The 20,096-nt window shown below is 43.0% G+C and overlaps 1 protein-coding gene and 1 pseudogene across 1 annotated transcript in view; one reads left to right on the top strand and one right to left on the bottom strand.

Moving 5' to 3' along the window:
• LOC105499584 (proline-serine-threonine phosphatase interacting protein 2) overlaps positions 1 to 20,096 on the bottom strand; it is a 96,787-nt gene that overhangs the window by 43,901 nt on the left and 32,790 nt on the right. The window contains exon 2 of the mRNA XM_011772225.3: positions 12,259 to 12,359. Within this exon, the coding sequence (XP_011770527.1) occupies positions 12,259 to 12,359 (101 nt within the window). The remainder of the gene's footprint in view (positions 1 to 12,258; positions 12,360 to 20,096) is intronic.
• Positions 556 to 12,144, top strand: LOC105499580 (U3 small nucleolar RNA-associated protein 18 homolog pseudogene; annotated as a pseudogene).

Here is a 20,096-nt window from a genome sequence, read left to right as displayed (position 1 = left end):
TCTCTGCATTTACATGCCCGTATCTCACATATACACATATATGTAACTTTCATATTTACATAATTGAGATCATTCTATTACTAAAACTAATTAGTAATAATATTTGATGATGATTGTAACAGGGATTTCTTTCTGCAGGTATACAAATAGGAAGGATGAACAGATGTATGCAACAAATAATTTTTAAAGAATAAGACCATATGACCGGGTGCAATGGCTCACACCTGTAATCCCAATACTTTGGGAGGCCAAGGCGGGTGGATCACCTGAGATCAGGAGTTCGAGACCAGCCTGGCCAACATGGTGAAACCCCGCCTCTACCAAAAATACAAAACATTAGCCAGGCATGGTGGCCCATGCCTGTAATCCCAGCTACTTGGGAGGCTGAGGCAGGAGAATCGCTTGAACCCGGGAGGCGGAGGTTGCAGTGAGCCAAGATCGTGCCATTGCACTCCAGCCTGGGCGACAGAGCGAGACACTGCCTTAAAAAGAAAAGAGGCGGCCAGGCGCAGCGAGGTTCCACGTGAGCACTTGGGTCTCTCCTCAAACCTAACGATGCCGCGGGAACTGAGGAGCCAAATGAAACTGGACGGGAGAACCAAAGCGAAGCCGAAGCGTTAGCCCAGAGCGAGGGCGGACTGGAAAGCCGGAGCGGGGCCGGGCGCACCGCCCGAAAAGGCTGCCCCTTCATCCCAGCGGTAACCGCGGCGGAAGAGGAGAGATGGCTCCGGCTCCGCCAGCGGCACCGCCTCACGCTGGAGGAGGGCAAACTGGGCGTCGAGCGGTGCCTGGAGGCGCTGGTCTCTGGCGACATCGAAGACGACGAGATCGGGCGGCTGCGGCCTCTGCGGGGCCCGCGGGTTCAAGGATATTAAGACTCGGGTGACTCAGAAGCAGAGAATGAAGCAAAAGATAATTTTGCACCTCAAAAGAAGCCAGTTTGGGTGGATGAAGAAGATGAAGATGAGGAAATGGTTGACATGATGAACAATCGGTTTCGGAAAGATAATGATGAAAAATGCTAGTGAAAGTAAACTTTAGAAAGACAACCTTGAGAAGAGACTTTAAGAATTCCAGCATGCCGTGGGAGGAGTACCTGCCTGGGCAGAGACTAATAGGCGGAAAACATCTTCAGATGATGAAAGTGAAGAGCATGAAGACGCTTTGTTGCAAAGGACTGGGAATTTCATATCCACAATAACTTCTCTGCCAAGAGGAATCCTGAAGATGAGGAACTGCCAGCGTTCCTCATCTGAACGTCCTACTGCTGCTCAGATCTCATCTGTGCAGTTCCATCCGTGTGCACAGATTGTGATTGTCGCTGGATTAGATAACCTGTATCACTATTTCAGGTTGATGGAAGAACAAATCCTAAAATCCAAAGCACCTATTTGGAAAGGTTTCAAATCCTTAAGGCTTGTCTTAGTGCTAATGGGGAAGAAGTTTTAGCCATGAGTACCCACAGCAAGGTTTTTTATGTCTATGACATGCTAGCTGGAAAATTAATTCCTGTGCATCCAGTGAGAGGTTTGAAAGAAGATGGTGAGGAGCTCTGAAGTCTCCCCAGATGGGTCCTTCTTGCTCATAAATGGCACTGCCAGGTATTTGCATTTGCTATCAATGAAGACCAAAGAACTGATTGGAAGCATGAAAATTAATGGAAGGGTTGCAGCATCCACGTTCTCTTCAGATAGTAAGAAAGTATATGCCTCTTCGGAGGATGGAGAAGTTTATGTTTGGGATGTGAACTCAAGGAAGTGCCTTAACAGATTTGTTGATTAAGGCAGTTTATATAGATGAAGTATTGCCACATCTAGGAATGGATAGTATGTTGCTTGTGGTTCTAATTGTGGAGTAGTAAATATAAACAGTCAAGATTCTTGTCTCCGAGAAACAAACCCAAAGCCAAAAAAGCTATAATGAACTTGGTTACAGGTGTTACTTCTCTGACATTCAATCCTACTACAGAAATATTGGCAGTTGCTTCAGAAAAAATGAAAGAAGCAGTCAGATTGGTTCATCTTCCTTCCTGTACAGTATTTCAAACTTCCCAATCATTAAAAAGAAGAATATTTCTCATGTTTATACCATGGAATTTTCTCTCAGAGGTGGATACTTTGCCTTGGGGAATGAAAAGGGCAAGGCCGGCCGGGCGTGGTGGCTCACATCTGTAATCCCAGCACTTTGGGAGACCAAGGCGGGTGGATCACCTGAGTTCAAGACCAGCCTGACCAACATGGAGAAACTCCGTCTCTACTAAAAATACAAAATTAGCCGGGTGTGGTGGCAGGTGCCTGTAATCCCAGCTACTTGGGAGGCTGAGGCAGGAGAATCACCTGAACCCAGGAGGCGGAGGGTATGGTGAGCTGAGATCGCGCCATTGTACTCCAGCCTCGGCGACAAGAGCAAGACTCCGACTCAAAAAAAAAAAAAAAGAAAAAGAAAGAAAGAAAGAAAAGGGCAAGGCCCTGATGTATAGGTTGCATCATTACTCAGACTTCTAAACAGACTATTTGAAGTCCAGTTGAGTCACAAGAGAAGCCTGTCTTGATATATCATCTCAGAAAATTTCCCAAATGTGTGATAATATGTGGAAAATGGTTTATAAAGCCAGCTATGCTTAAGAGCCAGTAATGTCTTAATAAACATGTGGCAGCTTTTGTTTGAAAAAAAAAAAGTAAGAGGATGGAGATATTCAAACATTTTAACAATTGATTTCTATTTTTGACCATTGTAGATGTTTGACAGCATGCTGGAAGTGTTAGATAATAAGCACTGTTGTACTTCCACCTCCTCAATATTGTTTACATTTTGTTTCATTTGTGTATAACATATTCTGTTCTCCAATCATATTTCCACCAGTTGTTTAGTCTGAACTATTTATTGAAATGAATTTGAAGCTCAATAATTGTCCTGTTATCATAATTATTCATCTCAAAGATTTTAATTTGGATTCATTTCTTGCTTGACTAAATTTTATCACTACATAATCTTTTGTCAAAATAGCTCAAGGTAGGAAAGGGGTCAGTATTCCCTGAGGTCTTTCATATTTGAGACTATTTACCTGTGGCCTTTATATTGGACTGACAACCTCACTGGTGTAATGACTGCTCTTAAGTGTTCCCTCAGAACTTGGCTGAACTTGTTCCACTGGCTTCTGTCATTGTACAGAAGCCTGGGGCCGTCCCAAATTTCCCCTGATTATTTCTGTATAGACAACTTGTTTTTTCCTTCCTGCATACTTGAAGAATTCTTTATTTAGTTCAATAACTTAGCCAGGATGTGTGTTAACATTGATCCTTATGTAATCATAATCAGTATTGATTACTGTGTATCAGAGTTTCCTGGTTCATAGTGTGCCCTTCAGTTCTATTTAGTCCTTCCTTTCATGACATTTTTCCTGTATTATATCTTGGAATACTTCCACTACTCCTTTGGGTAAATTTTCTACTTGGGTCAGTTATCCAGATGTTGGATTGGCTTTGTCTGTTCTTGAGTTATGGGCTCTGGTTCTTTGGTTGCTTTTGCCTTGATATCTTTCTTCCTTCCTTCCCTCCTTCTTTGGTGGAGGTGCATTTGCATGGCTGTTTTGGGATTTGGCTTCATCTTGCTCCTGGTACTGCGGGCAGCCCTATCTACTTGTCTGAGACTATGCAAGTGATTTCTCCTTCTGGTCTTAGACAGTACTCAGTACTACAGTTTCAGCAATAACCCTGTTTCTTCTCAGGACTCCATTCTTCGACTTTACTTCTAAAGTTTTTTCAGCTCCTGACAATGTAAAGTACACCTGAAGCTGACTCTAGTTACAGAAAAAGATGCATCTTAACTCCCTAGTAACCATTTCTAACTTTCTGAATCTCTGTTCACTATATCTATATAAAAATTTATTAACATGCTACAATGACATTTAATATTTTTACCGGTAAAAAGACATTCAGGCCATTTTCATTTTTAAAAATATATAATATACAGGCATTTTATCCTTTTATCCTCAGAATCATATCCATTAAGATTTCTTTAGAATCTTTTGTTGTTTCCAGGACGAGAAACCACTCACTCAGTCTCCTTCTTGTAAGAGGAAGGCATCATGAATCTAAACATACCATAGGCAACATCTTGTTCCCCATGAAACAAGATGTTCTCCTAGAACCTGGGAAGTAATGAGTTCCAGCAAGCACCATGGTGTGCTTTTTGGAGAAAAGAAGGCGCTTTAATAGAAGTGAAACTAGAATCTCAGCCTCATAAAACCAGGGAACAACCACTGAGGTTGAGAGGGTATTTCCCTAGTAAATGGGAAGCAATGGGTCCAGGCAGGCAATGAAGGAATTACTAGAACATCACAGAAATCATGCTTGAATAAGTAGGCCTTTATCTAGATCACCCTCCTACCACCTATCCGATTTTTTTCTGTCTCATCTGATCATCAATTTGTCATTTATTGAACATCCACAATGTGTCAGGCATCATACCAGGTGCTAAGAACACAGAGATGGCTGAAATATGAGACCTGCCTAGTGGAGCTCATAATCTAGCAGAAGAGAGAGATGTAAACCAATATTTTAGTTTACTATCACGTAACAAGGGCCAGATGAAAATGTACAAAATAGTACAGGAAACAGAAGAGACAATACCATACCTCTGAGCACTTAGCTGGCTACACTTCACAAAGCTCTCCTTAAAAACCCCAACTCCCTTTGACCTCGCTTCTCTCCAAATTCCCAGACCGGGAATAATCCATGTGCCATTTTCCCTTCAGCAACCCATGACAGGCTGGGTGCCGTGCCTCACACCTGTAATCCCAGCACTTTGGGAGGCTGAGGCGGGCAGATCACCTGAGGTCAGGAGTTCGAGACTACCCTGGCTAACATGGTGAAACCCCGTTTCTTCTAAAAATACAAAAAAATTAGCTGGGTGTGGTGGTGTGCACCTGTAATCCTAGCTACTCAGGAGGCTGAAGCAGGAGAATCGCTTGAACCCAGGAGGCAGAGGTTGCAGTGAGCTGAGATCATGCCATTGCACTCTAGCTTAGGCAATAAGAGTGAAACTCCGTCTCAAAAAAAAAAAAAAAAAAAAAAAAGAAAAAGAAAAAGAAAACAGGAAGGAAAGAAAGGAAAAACAACCCACGACAAACATCATCAGATATCGTCTTTTCCCTCAGGTCTGAAAGCAGCCTCAGGATGATTCTCAGTCTAGTGCTCCAGGTTGCCCCAAAATCAGAGTGAACAGATAAGATGAAATCCTTTTGCCATAAAACCTGACACTTAAATATTTTTCTCAATTTTACTGTATATGCCATTCACAGCACCTCAACTGAATAAGTTCCTTGGGAAGAATTAGATCCAAGGGGCTCTCATAGAACATCTCATACAATCCAAATTTTACGGCTAAGGAAACTGGAATCTAGAAAAGTCTAGGGCCTTGAATAATATCCTATAGGTGTGGTGGCTCACACCTATAATCCCAGCACTTTGGGAAGCCAAGGCAGGTGGATCACCTGAGGTCAGGAGTTCAAGAACAGCCTGGCCAACATGGTGAAACCCCGTCTCTACTAAATACAAAAATTAGCAGAGTGTAGTTTCGCACATCTGTAGTCGCAGCTACTCAGGAGGCGAAGGCAGTGAGGAAACCAGGATTAGAAGGCCGCCCAGGTGTCTAAACTCCCATCCCAATACTCTATTTCCCATGTTGCTCTCAGCTTCCAGTACATTCTTTTGGGCACAGGTGTTCCTCCCACAAAATAGGTTGCAGTCTCAACCCCCAGCATCTTAGAGTATGACCTTATTTGGAAATAGGGTCCTTGCAGATGTAATCATTGAGATAAGGTCATACTGGAGTAGGGTGGCCTCTTAATCCAGTATGACTAGTGTCCTCACAAGAAGACAATGTGGGCTGGGCGTGGTGGCTCACACCTATAATCCCAGCACTTTGGGAAGCCAAGGCAGGTGGATCACCTGAGGTCAGGAGTTCAAGAACAGCCTGGCCAACATGGTGAAACCCCGTCTCTACTAAATACAAAAATTAGCAGAGTGTAGTTTCGCACATCTGTAGTCGCAGCTACTCAGGAGGCGAAGGCAGGAGAATCGCTTGAACCTGGGAAGCAGAGGTTGCAGTCAGCTGAGATCATGCCACTGAACTCTAGCCTGGGGGACACAGTGAGACTCCATCTCAAAAAAAAAAAAAAAAAGACACTGTGAAGACACAGGGGAAGAACACCACAGGATGATAGAGGAAGAGATGGGAGTTATGCAGGTGCAAGCCAGGATATGCCAAGGATTACTGATGACACCAAAAACCAAGAGAAAGGAATGGGACACCTTCTCCAATAAAGCCTTCAAGACAGCAAGATTCTGCCAACATCTTGATTTGGGACTACTGGCCTATGGACTTGTGAGAGAATAAATTCTGTTATTTAAAGCCATTCAGTTAGAGGCAATTTGTCCCAACAGCCCTAAAAAACTAATATAGTACATAATGGCTTCACAACTTTACCAGCTAATGCATGAAGGAATCTGTCATTCCCATCCTGGCAATCTGTCCTTCTTAAGGCTGTCCTGAGACGTAGCCGACCGCAGTGAGGGTCCCGGAAACAGAGCTGTAGCCAGGGCAGGTTGACCATGGGACGTACAGGAGCTTATGGGGAAGAGTACAGAGTCCCCAGGCACCGGGGCTGTGGATCCCCAAGAGCATAGGTATAGCTGCTAATCTACAAATGGTAAAGAATTCTGGACATAAAGGCGTTCCACAAGCACGTTTCCCTCCTCCCTACTCAAGAGACCATTAAGGATCCTATCACAGCACACAATTAAGAGAACTGACTTGGCTGCCAAGTTCCTGTTCTCCTTCAGAGAATACACCCAACTTTCTCAAGAGACCATTAAGTAAAGTGGAAAAACCACCAGACATGAAGTCAATAGGAATCCCAGCTTTACTACTTACTGATATTGTAATCTTGGGCAAGTCATTTAAATCCACTAAACTTCAGTGTTCTTGTCTGTAAAAGGAAGCTAATGATATATTCCCTACTTGGCTTCTACACTTAATATAACAATATTAGTAAAGGTTATGGAACTTGCCTAAGATCAGTGGGTACCATTTACTCACTATGTATTGTGTACCAGCTACTCTACTGGGCACAGTGTACTGGTTAATAGCAGATTCCAGGGCCCAAATTTTCTAGGTTTGAAACCATATCTACAGCTAATTAGCTGTCTGACCTAAGGCAAGTTCCGTAGCCTCTCTGAACCTCAATTTCTTCAATTATAACATAAGGATGAGAAAACTTACCATACAGAGTTTTTATGAGAATTAAATAATATATACAAAACACATTGTAGCTTCCATAGAGTAAGCTTTCAATAAACAGAAGCTATTAATGTAATCTCATTTAATCATCCCTAGCTACCCTCTAAGGTATGATTAACCTTATTTTTATAGTTCTCATTTTCTGCTCATATCAGGAGCTCATTATATAATATTTCGCCACATCTGGGCATCTGAGGGTGGGAGAGTCCATGGGCTTGGGCTATCAGTGACAGGATGGCTTCATTTTAATTGTTAACCGGCTGAAAGAATTCAGACTAAAGTCCTATGTAGAATGTTTCCTTTAAAGAGAAATAAGGTCCTTTAAAGAGAAATAAGGTCGGGTTGCTCACGCCTATAATCCCAGCACTTCGGGAGGCTGAGGCAGACCAGATCACTTGAGACCAAAAGTTCAAGACCAGCCTGGCCAATAGGGAGAAACCCCATCTCTACTAAAAATACAAAAATTAGCTGAGTGTGGCGGTGCACACCTGTAATCCCAGCTACTCGGGAGGCTGAGGTGCAAGAATTGTCTGAACCCGAGAGGCGGAGGTTGAAGTGAGCCGAGATTGTACCACTGTACCCTAGCTTGGATGACAGAGCAAGACTCTGTCTTTAAAAAAAAAAACAAAAAGTGGGGGGGAGAGAAATGAAAGAAGAGGAAAATTTGACCTGGACTTGGAAGGATGGGGAGAATTTACTTAGGCATCAAGGAAAAAGGAGGACTTTCCAGGTGGGGAAATACTGAAGTAAAGAGGTACAGGCAGAGACATCCAAAGCATGCTCACCAATAAACCCATCTGGCTGAAATAGACAGAATGGGTATAATGAGTGAGATTGTATAAACAGAAAAGAGAAGGAGAGTGTGTCTGTGCTGGGAACTAGCCCATCTCCTCAGATCGCCACCAGCCCTTTTGCCGGTGTTGATGAATCATAAACACAGGGGTTGTATGAGACCCCCGTCCTCACCGCCCCTCCGGACCATTCTGGGTTCTGTCACTTTCTAGATTCCCCTGGTAAATTACTTAAACCTCATCTACAAAGCTACACTTCTGTTCCAAGAAACCTTATGCAGCCAATATAAGTACCAAAGGGATGTGTAAGCCTCAATGTTATGGTTATATTACGTAACTATTCAGATGTTGGCTGTGGTTGCCAGCATCACCTCTGTTATTGTTGTGCTTTTCCAGCTGAGAGGAGGGTAAACCAGATAAATTTACAATTCACTGATGGAGTGTTTGTTACTGTGTTTTGTTACTTATAGTATTATTTAATTATATATTAATTTAATTAATATCAATTTTGATTTAATATTATTATAATATTAATTGTTAATATGCTACAATATTAATTGTAACAATTAATTGTAGTAGTTATTAACAATTATTATAACAATGTAGTAGTTATAAATAATTATTGTAACAATTGTTAATAATTATTAATTATTAACAATTATTGTAACAGTTGTTACAATAACCCTGTATGTTAACTGTTCTCATCCTTATGTTACAATTGAAGAAACTGAGGTTCAGAGAGATTATGGCATTTGCCTAAGGTCAGACAGCTAATAAGGGGTAATATGGTTTCAAACCTAGGAAAGTTGGGCTTTGGAATCTGCCCTATGCATCTAGCAAGCCTTCAATAAACAGCAGTTATTATATAATCTCATTTAATCACCTGTATCTACCCTGTGAGCTAACTTTATTTTTATATGTCTACCCTGGATGCAAGAATCTGCCCTGTGGGTGGCAAGAAAGGCAGCCTCCCTGTCCCTCCAGAGCAGCACATGAGCGGTTCCTTGCACTGGGGTGATTGTTCTGTCCAACCCCACGGAGTGCAGATGAATTTACTGCAATCTGTCTGGGTACAACCAACGAAAAGGGTATTTCCTAGTTCCCGTAATGGAGGTAAAATGTGGCACGGAGGGGTGCAGTGCTGGGTTCCATCCAGGGAAGAGAAGGGCGTGGGAGCTCACCAGGAAGTATAGTATCTCCCCCTTCCCCTTGCCACTAAACTGCCAGAAATTCGAGAGGCCCATGGTAGGACTTTGACACTTTTGGAAAGTCTTAAAAGTACCCCATTAGATATAAGGCATGTTTAGTCATGTACCATATAAAAGTGTTATAAATGTATGTGTATTAAATTTGATGAACTCAAAATAATAAATAACGTATGACATTGGACAAGACGTGGTTGTTCAAAAACAATTATTACATATAACAGTCTGTTATCTTTGCCCTTGTATTGGTGTGTGTTTGCCTCTTGTCTCTAAGAACCACAAATATCCCAGGGTTCTACATGTAATTTTTGTTTGTTTGTTTTCTGTTTTTGTTTTGAGACGGAGTTTCACTCCTGTTACCCAGGCTGGAGTGCAATGGCGAGATCTCAGCTCACTGCAACCTCCACCTCCTGGGTTCAAGTAATTCTCCTGCCTCAGCCTCCCAAGTAGCTGGGATTACAGGCATGCGCCAGCACGCCTAGCTAATTTTGTATTTTTAGTAGAGATGGGGTTTCCCCATGTTGGTCAGGCTGGTCTCAAACTCTCAACCTCAGGTGATCCACCTGCCTCGGCCTCCCAAAGTGCTGGGATTACAGGTGTGAGCTACCACGCCCAGCCTCTACATGTAATTTATGACAGCTCAGTCATATAATGTTTAAGACTCAAGGAGGATGTTTCAGTCATATTAGATTATGGCACAAATGCAGCCAACTGAGTCTCAGTTCCCACAAGCATCCTGCACCCACCTGAACAAGAGGAAAGCTGGACCCCTACGCCTGGAGGACTGTCCTTCTGCACATGAATTACCCTTGAACAGGACACAGTGGAGGAACAAACACACAGGCTCAATGACGGCAGCTTCCTTCCTGCAAGCGTGCCACAGGAACAGAGGCCCAAAGCCAAGCAGGCCACACACTCAGGGGCTGCATCTCCACGCCCAGGGCATGCCTATCTGACACACTGATCTAATGCCTGCAGATTCTTCCCCAAAATTGGAAAGCACAAGACTGACTTCCTTTTGCTATAAAACCCATGGTGGGAGAGAGAACATATACTAGAAATACAATATAAATAATAATTTTTATTCTCCATATATTTCCTACTCTTACGTATTTTTGTGAATCATTTTTAAAAGTGAGAACTTAGCTTTGGCGTCCTATTTGGACTAGTGTTTTTCAACTGTGGGTCACGACCCATTTGTGAGCCATAAATCAATTCAATGGATTATGACCAGCAATTTTTTTTTGAAAGACAGGATCTCACTCTGTCACCCAGGCTAGAGTGCAGTGATGCAATCAGAGCTCACTGCAACCTTGAACTCCTGGGCTAAGTGATCCCCCGACCTCAGCCTCCGGAATAGCTGGAAGACTAGCATTTTAAAATGAAATACAATTGGATAAATTGACAGGGTAGTCCTGTTTCATTGTTTTGTTTATGCATGTGTGTACTGGGTGGCTGTGTAAAATATATTTTTTTGAGGGTCACGTTCAAAAAAGTATGGAAGCCACTGATTTAGATAAACCCCACTGTATCAGGGGACCCTTGGATGGTCTTGCCAGGCAGTCAGTGCCTGGGGTCCTGAGCCAACAGATACCTCCTTTCTCTGCAGATGTATTCCAAGGCCATTTCATTCCCAGGAGGACATTTATAGAAGTCATAAATGGAGGAGGAACAGAAAAAAGCAGAGTCCTCTGCAATCTCTAGATCCTTCATGCTCATGAAACTCTGTCCTAGCACTGTTGAAGGAAGGAGGAAGCCCACCACCAGTGTTTGTAAAAAGAAAGACACACTTTTTAACTGGGTGTCAACACTGTCAACCATCTTGGGTAGAAAAGAAGGGAACTGCTCCCTTAAAGGGGGAGGAGCAGCGGCCAGCTCCACAGCGCTGACAGTAGCCGAGCCTCTCTTGGTTCACCCCTCCTCAGGCCTCCAGGTCCTCCAGACCTTTGGGATGGCTCAAGGAGACAGGCCTCAGCACCCAAGGGCTGGGCAACCAGTGTGAGTAAGTTTGATCGTTTACCAAATTTTCTCTTGAGTAGAAAGTGAGAGAGTTGACCAAAAACACTTTGATGTCTGTATCTCTGGGTTCTGAGCCTTTCACTTACTGCCTTACAAGTAGAACTTGTTCATTGATTTGAATCTTGGCAAGGATCCTGATCTTTGGCCCCAAATCCTCTTAACATATTCTTTCATCCAGAACCTCTGTAAAATGGAATATTCTAGATGAGTAAGTTTCCACAAAACTAAGTTTTGTGGGTTTTTTTTTATCTTATCCATTTTTAAAAAGAAGAAGATAAGAAAATCCTCTAAACCATGGCAGTTCCCCATGGACCACCATGCCCTGCCACCCCCAGGAGCGTCGTGATCGGCTTCACCGCTTTCCCACATCTCCTCATCCTGCTGGTCTCTGAGCTGCGCTCTGCCTCCCTCTAACCACGTGGGCCATCTGATTCCCACCTCGAGCGTGCTGTTCTCCCAGATATTCAGGTACTTCTTCACCTGTCAAATCCACCTCACCCTCTGAGGGCCACCACAAGGACCTACTCCTCCGTGAAGCCACCCCGTCCTCTATTTTATTTCCTCCTTTCTTTACCTCCCTCCCTCCCTCTCTCCTTCCTTTTTCCTTTCCTCTCCTTTCCTACTTTGCCAATCTTCAGCGGTCTCCTCCTCAACAGTCTAAAAGCTACATCATGGGGTCTTTCAGTGTTATTTGTAACACAGTACTAAGTATGTTTTGTTTCTTATTATAATTCGTTCACAGTTTCAGCATAAATCTTATGTGTCAAACTTGTTTCTAAGAACTTGAGGACAGAAGTATCATGTACTTCTCGGGTATCATCCCATAACCTAGAGCAGAGGGTCTTCAGAACCATTCAACGCAAATGAAAAATAGGAAATTGTTCCTTGTCGGTGTGGAGACATCTTGGCCCACCCTCTTCAGAGAGGACAGGGCATCGTACCTTTCTTTTAGAAACTCTTCAAACTCTTTGCAGTTCTTGCGGCCGTTGTTCAGATGCTGGATAATGCTGTCGTAGCCGACGGTGCTGAGGATGTCTGCGCTCTGGGGGAAAGACAACATAGCATCAGACCAGGAATGGAAGGCAGCCCCGAGGCCGGAGAGAAGATGGGGCAAAAGAGGTGAGAAGCTGGCCATAGAATGTTGCTGACTCACTTTGAGATGGTGCAGGGACCCCCTTAGGAGCCTGTCAGACTTCTCCACCCTCACCCTGGAGATGAAGGAACATGTTTCAGTTCCTTCAAGGAAAATTCCAGGTATCTAGCTAGCCCTGCAACCAGAAATTAGGGAAGTGAATGAATAATCCACCAAACAAGCCACCCAAGTAAGTCAGGATCACAAGATATTTGGTTCCCTATAGAAACAAAGATAACATCTTTACATACATCCTTGAGTTGTTTTTCAGAAACCAGGACTCTCACCCGATGACAAATGCTGATCACAGTCATGTTGACCTTCGACAGACTGGAACCAGGAAACGGATAAAGAAGTTCCAGAAATTCCTCAGCCCCTAACTTACTTTGGAAACCCCCTCACTCCTGCCTTTAAAAACCCTTGCTTATAAGCCATCATGCCCCTTTTCCTTGCTTGGTGCCCTGCAATAAATGCCTTTCTTCCTGTAACTGCAAACCTTTGTGTCAGTGTTCGGCTTTGCTGTGCCCAGTGAGCAGATTCAAGTTTAGTTCAGTAACGCTTTACCTCCAAGCCACCTCCAAGCCGAGAAGAACAATGCAAGAAGTAAGAACACATGTTGTGTGAAACAGTTTTTTAACTGATGAGACTGAAGGGCTACAAAACAGGAAGTGACAGACGAATCACAGGCACATGGATGAGGGAGCTGGCTAGGCTGAGGTCCCTCTGTGGATCCTCTACTCAAGCCCAAAGTCAGGCAAGGAGAGGGAGAAGGAGCTGGGCACCCAGGCCAGCCTTCTGTCATGTGCTTCCTTATACTGCCGGATGGAAACTGACCTACGCTACAGGACCATGTAACCTGGTGCTATACAATTTTTCTCTGTCCTTAAACTTGCCACTGAACTTCACCCTGATAGCTCTTCCTACCACCAGTTAGCACTATTGAGGGTCAAGGGTATCTCTGCAAAAGACAAGCAGCTCTAAGCCAGGAGCCAGGAACCAGGACTCAGGAGTGGGAGAATAGGGCTGTCTGTCCACTGGGAAGCATGAAGCATGCTCTCCGTGGTCATTGGCCCCAATTAGGGGAGAAGGACTATATATGTGTGTATAAATATATATATATGTATTTTTTTGTTTTGTTTTGTTTTGTTTTGTTTTTGTTTTTGTTTTAAATACAGAGTCTCACTCTGTTGCCCAGGCTGGAGTGCAGTGGCACGATCTTGGCTCACTGCAACCCTCGCTTCCTGGGCTCAAGTAATCCTCCTGCCTCAGCCTCCTGAATAGCGGGGACTACAGGATGTGCCACCATATCCAGCTATTTTTTGTAGTTTTAGTAAAGTCAAGGGTCTCACCATGTTGCCCAGACCAGTCTCAAACTCTTGACCTCAAGCAATCTGCCCATCTTGGCCTCCCAAAGTGCTAAGCATGAGCCACCATGCCTGGCCAAATTTTTAAATTAGCAACTTATTTATATTTTATTCTACTGTGCTCTCCAAGGTTGGAGGGACCAGGCTAAGTCCCCCAACCAGCAGCCTCAGATGCAGCACATTTTAAAAATCAAGCCGAGTCCCCAAACCAACAAATCAGTACATTAAATAACACTCCAAAGTGTTCCCTAAGGAGGCTGGTTCCCTAGTTTCCACCCCCAAATGCATACAATGGGTTGTCTGATTCAGACCATAGACCCTAAGAGGTTGGTTAGCTGGCCTCTGAATGTGCCCTGGGGAGTTTTGAACTCATCCACCCCATCCCAGCCAAGGCAAACCAACCCTTCCCAGCCCTAGTTTGCAGAAGGAAGTGTGGTTCCGTATGGGATAAGGGTATATATATATATATATATATATAGATACACACACACACTTTAAGTTCTAGGGTACATGTGCACAACTTGCAGGTTTGTTACATATGTATACATGTGCCATGTTGGTGTACTGCACCATTAACTCATCATTTACATTAGGTATATCTCCTAATGCTATCCCTCCCCGCTCACCCCACCCCATGACAGGCCCTGGTGTGTGATGTTCCCCACCCTGTGTCCAAGTGTTCTCATTGTTCAATTCCCACCTATAAGTGAGAACATGTGGTGTTTGGTTTTCTTTCCTTGCGATAGTTTGCTCAGAATGATGGTTTCCAGCTTCATCCATGTTCCTACAAAGGTCATGAACTCATCCTTTTTTATGGCTGCATAGTATTCCATGGTGTATATGTGCCACATTTTCTTAATCCAATTTATCATTGATAAACATTTGGGTTGGTTCCAAGTCTTTACTATTGTGAATAGTGCTGCAATAAACATACGTGTGCATGTGTCTTTATAGCAGCATGATTTATAATCCTTTGGGTATATACCCACAGACACTTCTCAAAAGAAGACATTTATGCAGCCAACAGACACATGAAAAAATGCTCATCATCACTGGCCATCAGAGAAATGCAAATCAAAACCACAATGAGATACCACCTCACACCAGTTAGAATGGCGATCATTAAAAAGTCAGGAAACAATAGGTGCTGGAGAGGATGTGGAGAAATAGGAACACTTTTACACCGTTGGTGGGACTGTAAACTAGTTCAACCATTGTGGAAGGCAGTGTGGCGATTCCTCAAGGACCTAGAACTAAGGATAAGGGGTTTCTAAAGATACCTCCCTACCCAGCCCTGGACACTAGAGAAGCAGAATTTCTCTCTTCCATTTGCTGCCACTTATGATGGCCTCGTTGAGCAGACAGCAGTCCCAGAAAGACCCAGTGGGACCCAGGCCTGGGGCTGATTTCAATTTGGCACCCTGACAAGCCATTTTGCCTTGCACTTTTTAAATGGATGTATAAAATCATCAAAACTTTTATAGATTATGAATCTAAGTTAGAAATGTTTGATTCTATGCTTTGTAACTGCTGTTTGAGCACAAATTTAGACCTTAGAAAGCCCAAAAAACAGCTTCCACCAAAGCCTCATTTGTCCACTGGCCTGCTCCACACATGCCCCTCTGTCTTAGCCAGGAAGGCATCTAACTGCCCCCGAAATACAGCACTCAGCAGCAGCTCTAAGATGATGCTAACATTATCGTCTCCTGAATTCGGATATAGCCCCTCAATTCCCAGGTTTTCCCAAAGACTTCTCTGAGTAGCCCCATTACTCCCTTCTCTAGGTTCTCAGAGTCCCCAGCATCTGAATTTGTTGTTTGCTATCATGCCTGTGAATACCTTTCTGTCCCAACTCTACTGCAAGTGCTTGCAGCTTCTTTCAAGTTTTGAACTACCCCTGCACCCCCTCCCAAAAACTCTATCTTAATATTATTCACATCAAAGGCCTACAGTAAAATTCTGGAGAATGAAAAGGCCTATTGTGCCAGATGCATTAGAAGAGAACAATGAAAACAGATTCCTGAGTGATGAATGAATGGGTACCAAATGGTCAGTGTCAAAACTGGTTTGTAGACAGGAGTCTTTGCTCTTCCCAGAGAAAGACACTGAGCTTCCTCTTTTCTTTTCTTTTCTTTTCATTTTGAGACCGGGTCTCACTCTGTCACCCAGGCTGGAGTGCACTGGCATGAACATGACTCACTGCAGCCTCGATCTCCCAGGCTCAAGCAATCCTTCCACCTTAGCCTCCCAAGTAGCTGGGACTACAGGCACACTACCATATTTGGCTAATTTTTTTTTTTTTTTTTTTAGTAGAGGTGAGGTCTCACTATGTTACCCAGGCTGATCTTGAACTTCTGAGCTCAAGCGATCCTCCTGCCTCGGCCTCCCAAAGTGCTGGAATTACAGGCATGAGCCACCAAACCTGGCCCCTTTTTCTTAATTAAGGATGTGGAAACTCTTTGAGTGGGATTGCGCAGGTGGAACTAGGCCAGAGTTTCCTGGAAACACAAACCAAAACCACAGACCTCCCAGCTGCCAGCCTTTAAAAAAACCAGAATTGCTGCTTCAGAGGAGTGGCTGGACTACAGAGGCAGCCAAGAAAGGAAATCCCCAGGAGAAAAGAAAGAGTGCTGAAGGCCAAGTTAAAGTGGTGGAGGACTTGGTCTGGAAACTCCTGACTATGTTACTCAGAGAACACAGGTGGTAAGTTGATTGACAAAAATAAGCATAGAAGGGCCAAGAAAAAGGGCAAGACATCCTCTAGCATATACTATTTGGTATCATGAGTTAACATCTTTTTAAAAAATCATTTAACTCCTTAAAGGGCATCTGGATTATGCCGAAACTATCATCCACAGTAGTTTCCATATTAATACTGTTTGAGAAATGTCTGTTAATTACATATCAACTAATATGAAGTACTAAAAAGTTTACAAAGCCAGCATAAGATAGAGTTCCTGCAATCAGTCCCTACCATTCATTTAGAGAGTTAGTAAAAGACATGTACATAAAATAAACATGTGTGCACAAGGAAAATTAGAGACTAGTATATAAGACTATACAAAGAAAATATAGAATGGATGCAGTAGACAGGAAAGGACAGGATAGGGTCATCAGAGAAGAGAATAAATAAAATTTAAATTGAGCCTTTTAAAACTGCTAGCACTGGCCAGGCACAGTGGCTTATGCCTATAATCTCAGTACTTTAGGAGGCCAAGGCAGGCGGATCACTTGAGGCCAGGAATTCAAGACCAGCCAGGTCAATATGGTGAAACCCCATCTCTGCTAAAATACAAAAATTAGCTGGGCGTGGTGGCGCATGCCTCTAGTCCCAGCTACTCAGGAGGCTGAGGCAGGAAAATCTCTTGAACCCGGGAGGCAAAGGTTGCGGTGAGCCAAGATTGTGCCACTGCACTCCAGCCTGGGCGACAGACAGAGACTCCATCTCCAAAAAAAAAAAGAAAAGAAAAGAAACAGATATCTGAAAAGCCCTATATGTTTAAGGAAATCGAATACGTAATTTGACACTTTCCCACAAAGAAAACATTAGACCCAGATGAATTCACTGTTGAATTCTATCAAACATTTAAGGAAAAAAGTAACACTAATTACATTCAAACTCTTTCAGCAAATAGAAAAATACTTCTCAACTTGTTTTATGAGACTTGCAAAACCCCGTTACCAAAAAAAAGACAAGCGCATTATTTTTTAAAATAATAGAGAATATTACAGAAAAATATCTCTCATAAACAGAGATGTAAAAACCTTTGCCAAAAAGTATAACACATTATGATCAAGTGGTAGCTCAATAACACAAGTTAAACTTTTTTTTTTTTTTTTTTTGAGACAGAGTCTCCGTCTGTCGCCCAGGCTGGAATGCAGTGGCACGATCTCGCTCACTACAACTTCTCCCTCCTGGGTTCAAGCCATTCTCCATCCTCAGCTTCCCAAGTAGCTGGGGTTACAGGCACGTGCCACCACACCCAGCTAATTTTTGTATTTTTTTTTAGTAGAGACAAGGTTTCACCACATTGGCCAGGCTGGTCTCAAACTCCTGACCTCAAGTGATCCACCTACCTCGGCCTCCCAAAGTTCTGGGATTACAGGCATGAGCCACCATGCCTGGCATAGTTTAACTTTTGAACGTCAATTAATATAACTCACTATATTAACAGAAAAATATAAGAAAAGTCATATAATCATTTTACAAGATGCAGAAAAAGGATTTGAAAAACTTCAATACCACCTCACAATAGAAAATCAACAAATCATTAAGAGAATGGAATGTCCTCAATCTGACAAATAGTATCTACAAAAAGCCTATAGCTAACAGCCTACTTAAGGTGAAAGACGGAATACTTTCTTCCTAAGATTAGGAAGGATGTCTGCTCTCACTACTTCTATTCAACACACTGAATGTCCTAGCCAGTGCTAGGCAAGTAAAAGAAATAAAGAACATACATATTGGAAAGGAAAAAGTAAAACTTCCTTATTTGTAGACAACATGACTATGGACAGAAAATTCTAAGAAGTTTACAAAACAGTTACTAAACCTAGTAAGTTTAACAAGGTTGCAGGACACAAGGTCAATACACAAAAATCTCTTGTGTTTCTATATACCAGTGGCAAAAAAGGAAAGAAAAAAATGTAAACATTTATTTATAATGGCATAATAAAGATAAAGTATACAGGGATAACACAAGAAGTTTTACAAGATTTCTTCACTGAAAATTACAAAAGGTACAGCTAAAAGAAATGGAAGAAGACCTAAATAAAGGTAGATGTATACCATGTTTGTGGATTGAAGGAGTGAATATTGTTAAAATACCAATTTCCCCAAATTGATCTATAGATCCAACACAATCCCAACAAAATCCCGAAAGTCTTCTCTGTAGAAATTTGCAAGTCAAGACTAAAATTGATAAAGAATTACCAAGGACCTAGAATAGGCAAAAGAAGAAAACAATTTTTAAGAAGAACAAAGTTGGAGGACTGATACCACCTGACTTTGAAACTTTTCTTGACCCGGGTGTGGTGGTGCACACCCCCACCTGTAGTCCCAGCTCCTCAGGAGGCTGAAGGAGGAGACTCACTTGAGCCCAGGAGGTTGAGTCTGCAGTGAGCTTTGCACCACTGCACTCCAACGTGGACGACAGAGCAAGAGCCTGCCTCAACAACAACCGAAAACCAACTTTTTTTGAAGCTATGGTAATCGAAACAGTATGTACCTTTCAGAGGACAGACAAAGAGACCAATGGAACAGAATAGAATGCAGAAACAGTTTTTTTTTAAAAAAAGTTTAACCTGTGTATTTCCTTTATATATGGTCAACTGACTTTCAACAAAGTTGCCAAAGCTATTCAATGGGAAAATGGTAGTCTTTTCAACAAAGGCTCTGGAATACGCAGGCTCTGGAATAACTGCATAAACTTGCTGGGGGGAAAAGCCTCTACTCATTCCATGCTGCAGGGCCTCTGATAACTTATTTCTATGCCCCTTTTCACCTCTTCTATCCTCCCATGGCCTCTGGGCAGAAGGGTAAGGAGTAGAGGGGAAGCAAACAGCACCTGCAGTCTCCAAAGCCACCGTCAGGGTTACAGGTCTTGCTGCTGAGCATCCGCACATCTAGTTCTGTGCTGCTTCCCCAGCCCGCTCCTCTTACGATGTCTGCTATACAACCTCTATAGACATGGGCTCCAGGGATTAGCAGGCTAGAATCACTCAGGCAGCCTGTTAAACATGCAGACGCCTCAGTCCCACCCCAGCCCTGCTAATTCTGAACCTGGGGCGGGGCACGACAGTCTCTACCTTTCTATACACCTTCCAAGTGACTTGGAATGCAGTTTGACAACTGTGGCCATTCAAAATATAAAAGACTAAAAGAACCATCATGGTTCCTGCCGAGAGGAGCTTATAAGAAAAAGAAAGCAGGATGCAAGCCTGTGAAAATAAAGAAGACTACAGAATGGGGAGGTGACAGAATGACTGTCAGAAATACAAAGAAGAGGCCAGAGAAGACCCTCCGTGGTTTGCATTTCATTTTTTAAAAAACCTCCAATCTTGAGTAAAACATGCAAGTTGGCAATGATGGCTTTTGGAAGCCCAGAGAGCCCCACTAGAACAGGGAGGAGGCCAGTTACTTTGCATCTCATACAAAGGCTGTAGTTTATTTGGTGCCTGGGCATAGGGTGCATAAGTGCGCTGCACTTTGCATTAAAGAACCACATGTTCCACAAGCACAGTGAGACAGGAGCTCTTTCTATGTTTTACAGGTGGAGGAAAC

Source organism: Macaca nemestrina, chromosome 19 (assembly GCF_043159975.1).
Source record: "Macaca nemestrina isolate mMacNem1 chromosome 19, mMacNem.hap1, whole genome shotgun sequence".
Taxonomy (NCBI): domain Eukaryota; kingdom Metazoa; phylum Chordata; class Mammalia; order Primates; family Cercopithecidae; genus Macaca; species Macaca nemestrina.
This window is presented reverse-complemented; position numbering and strand designations above follow the sequence as displayed.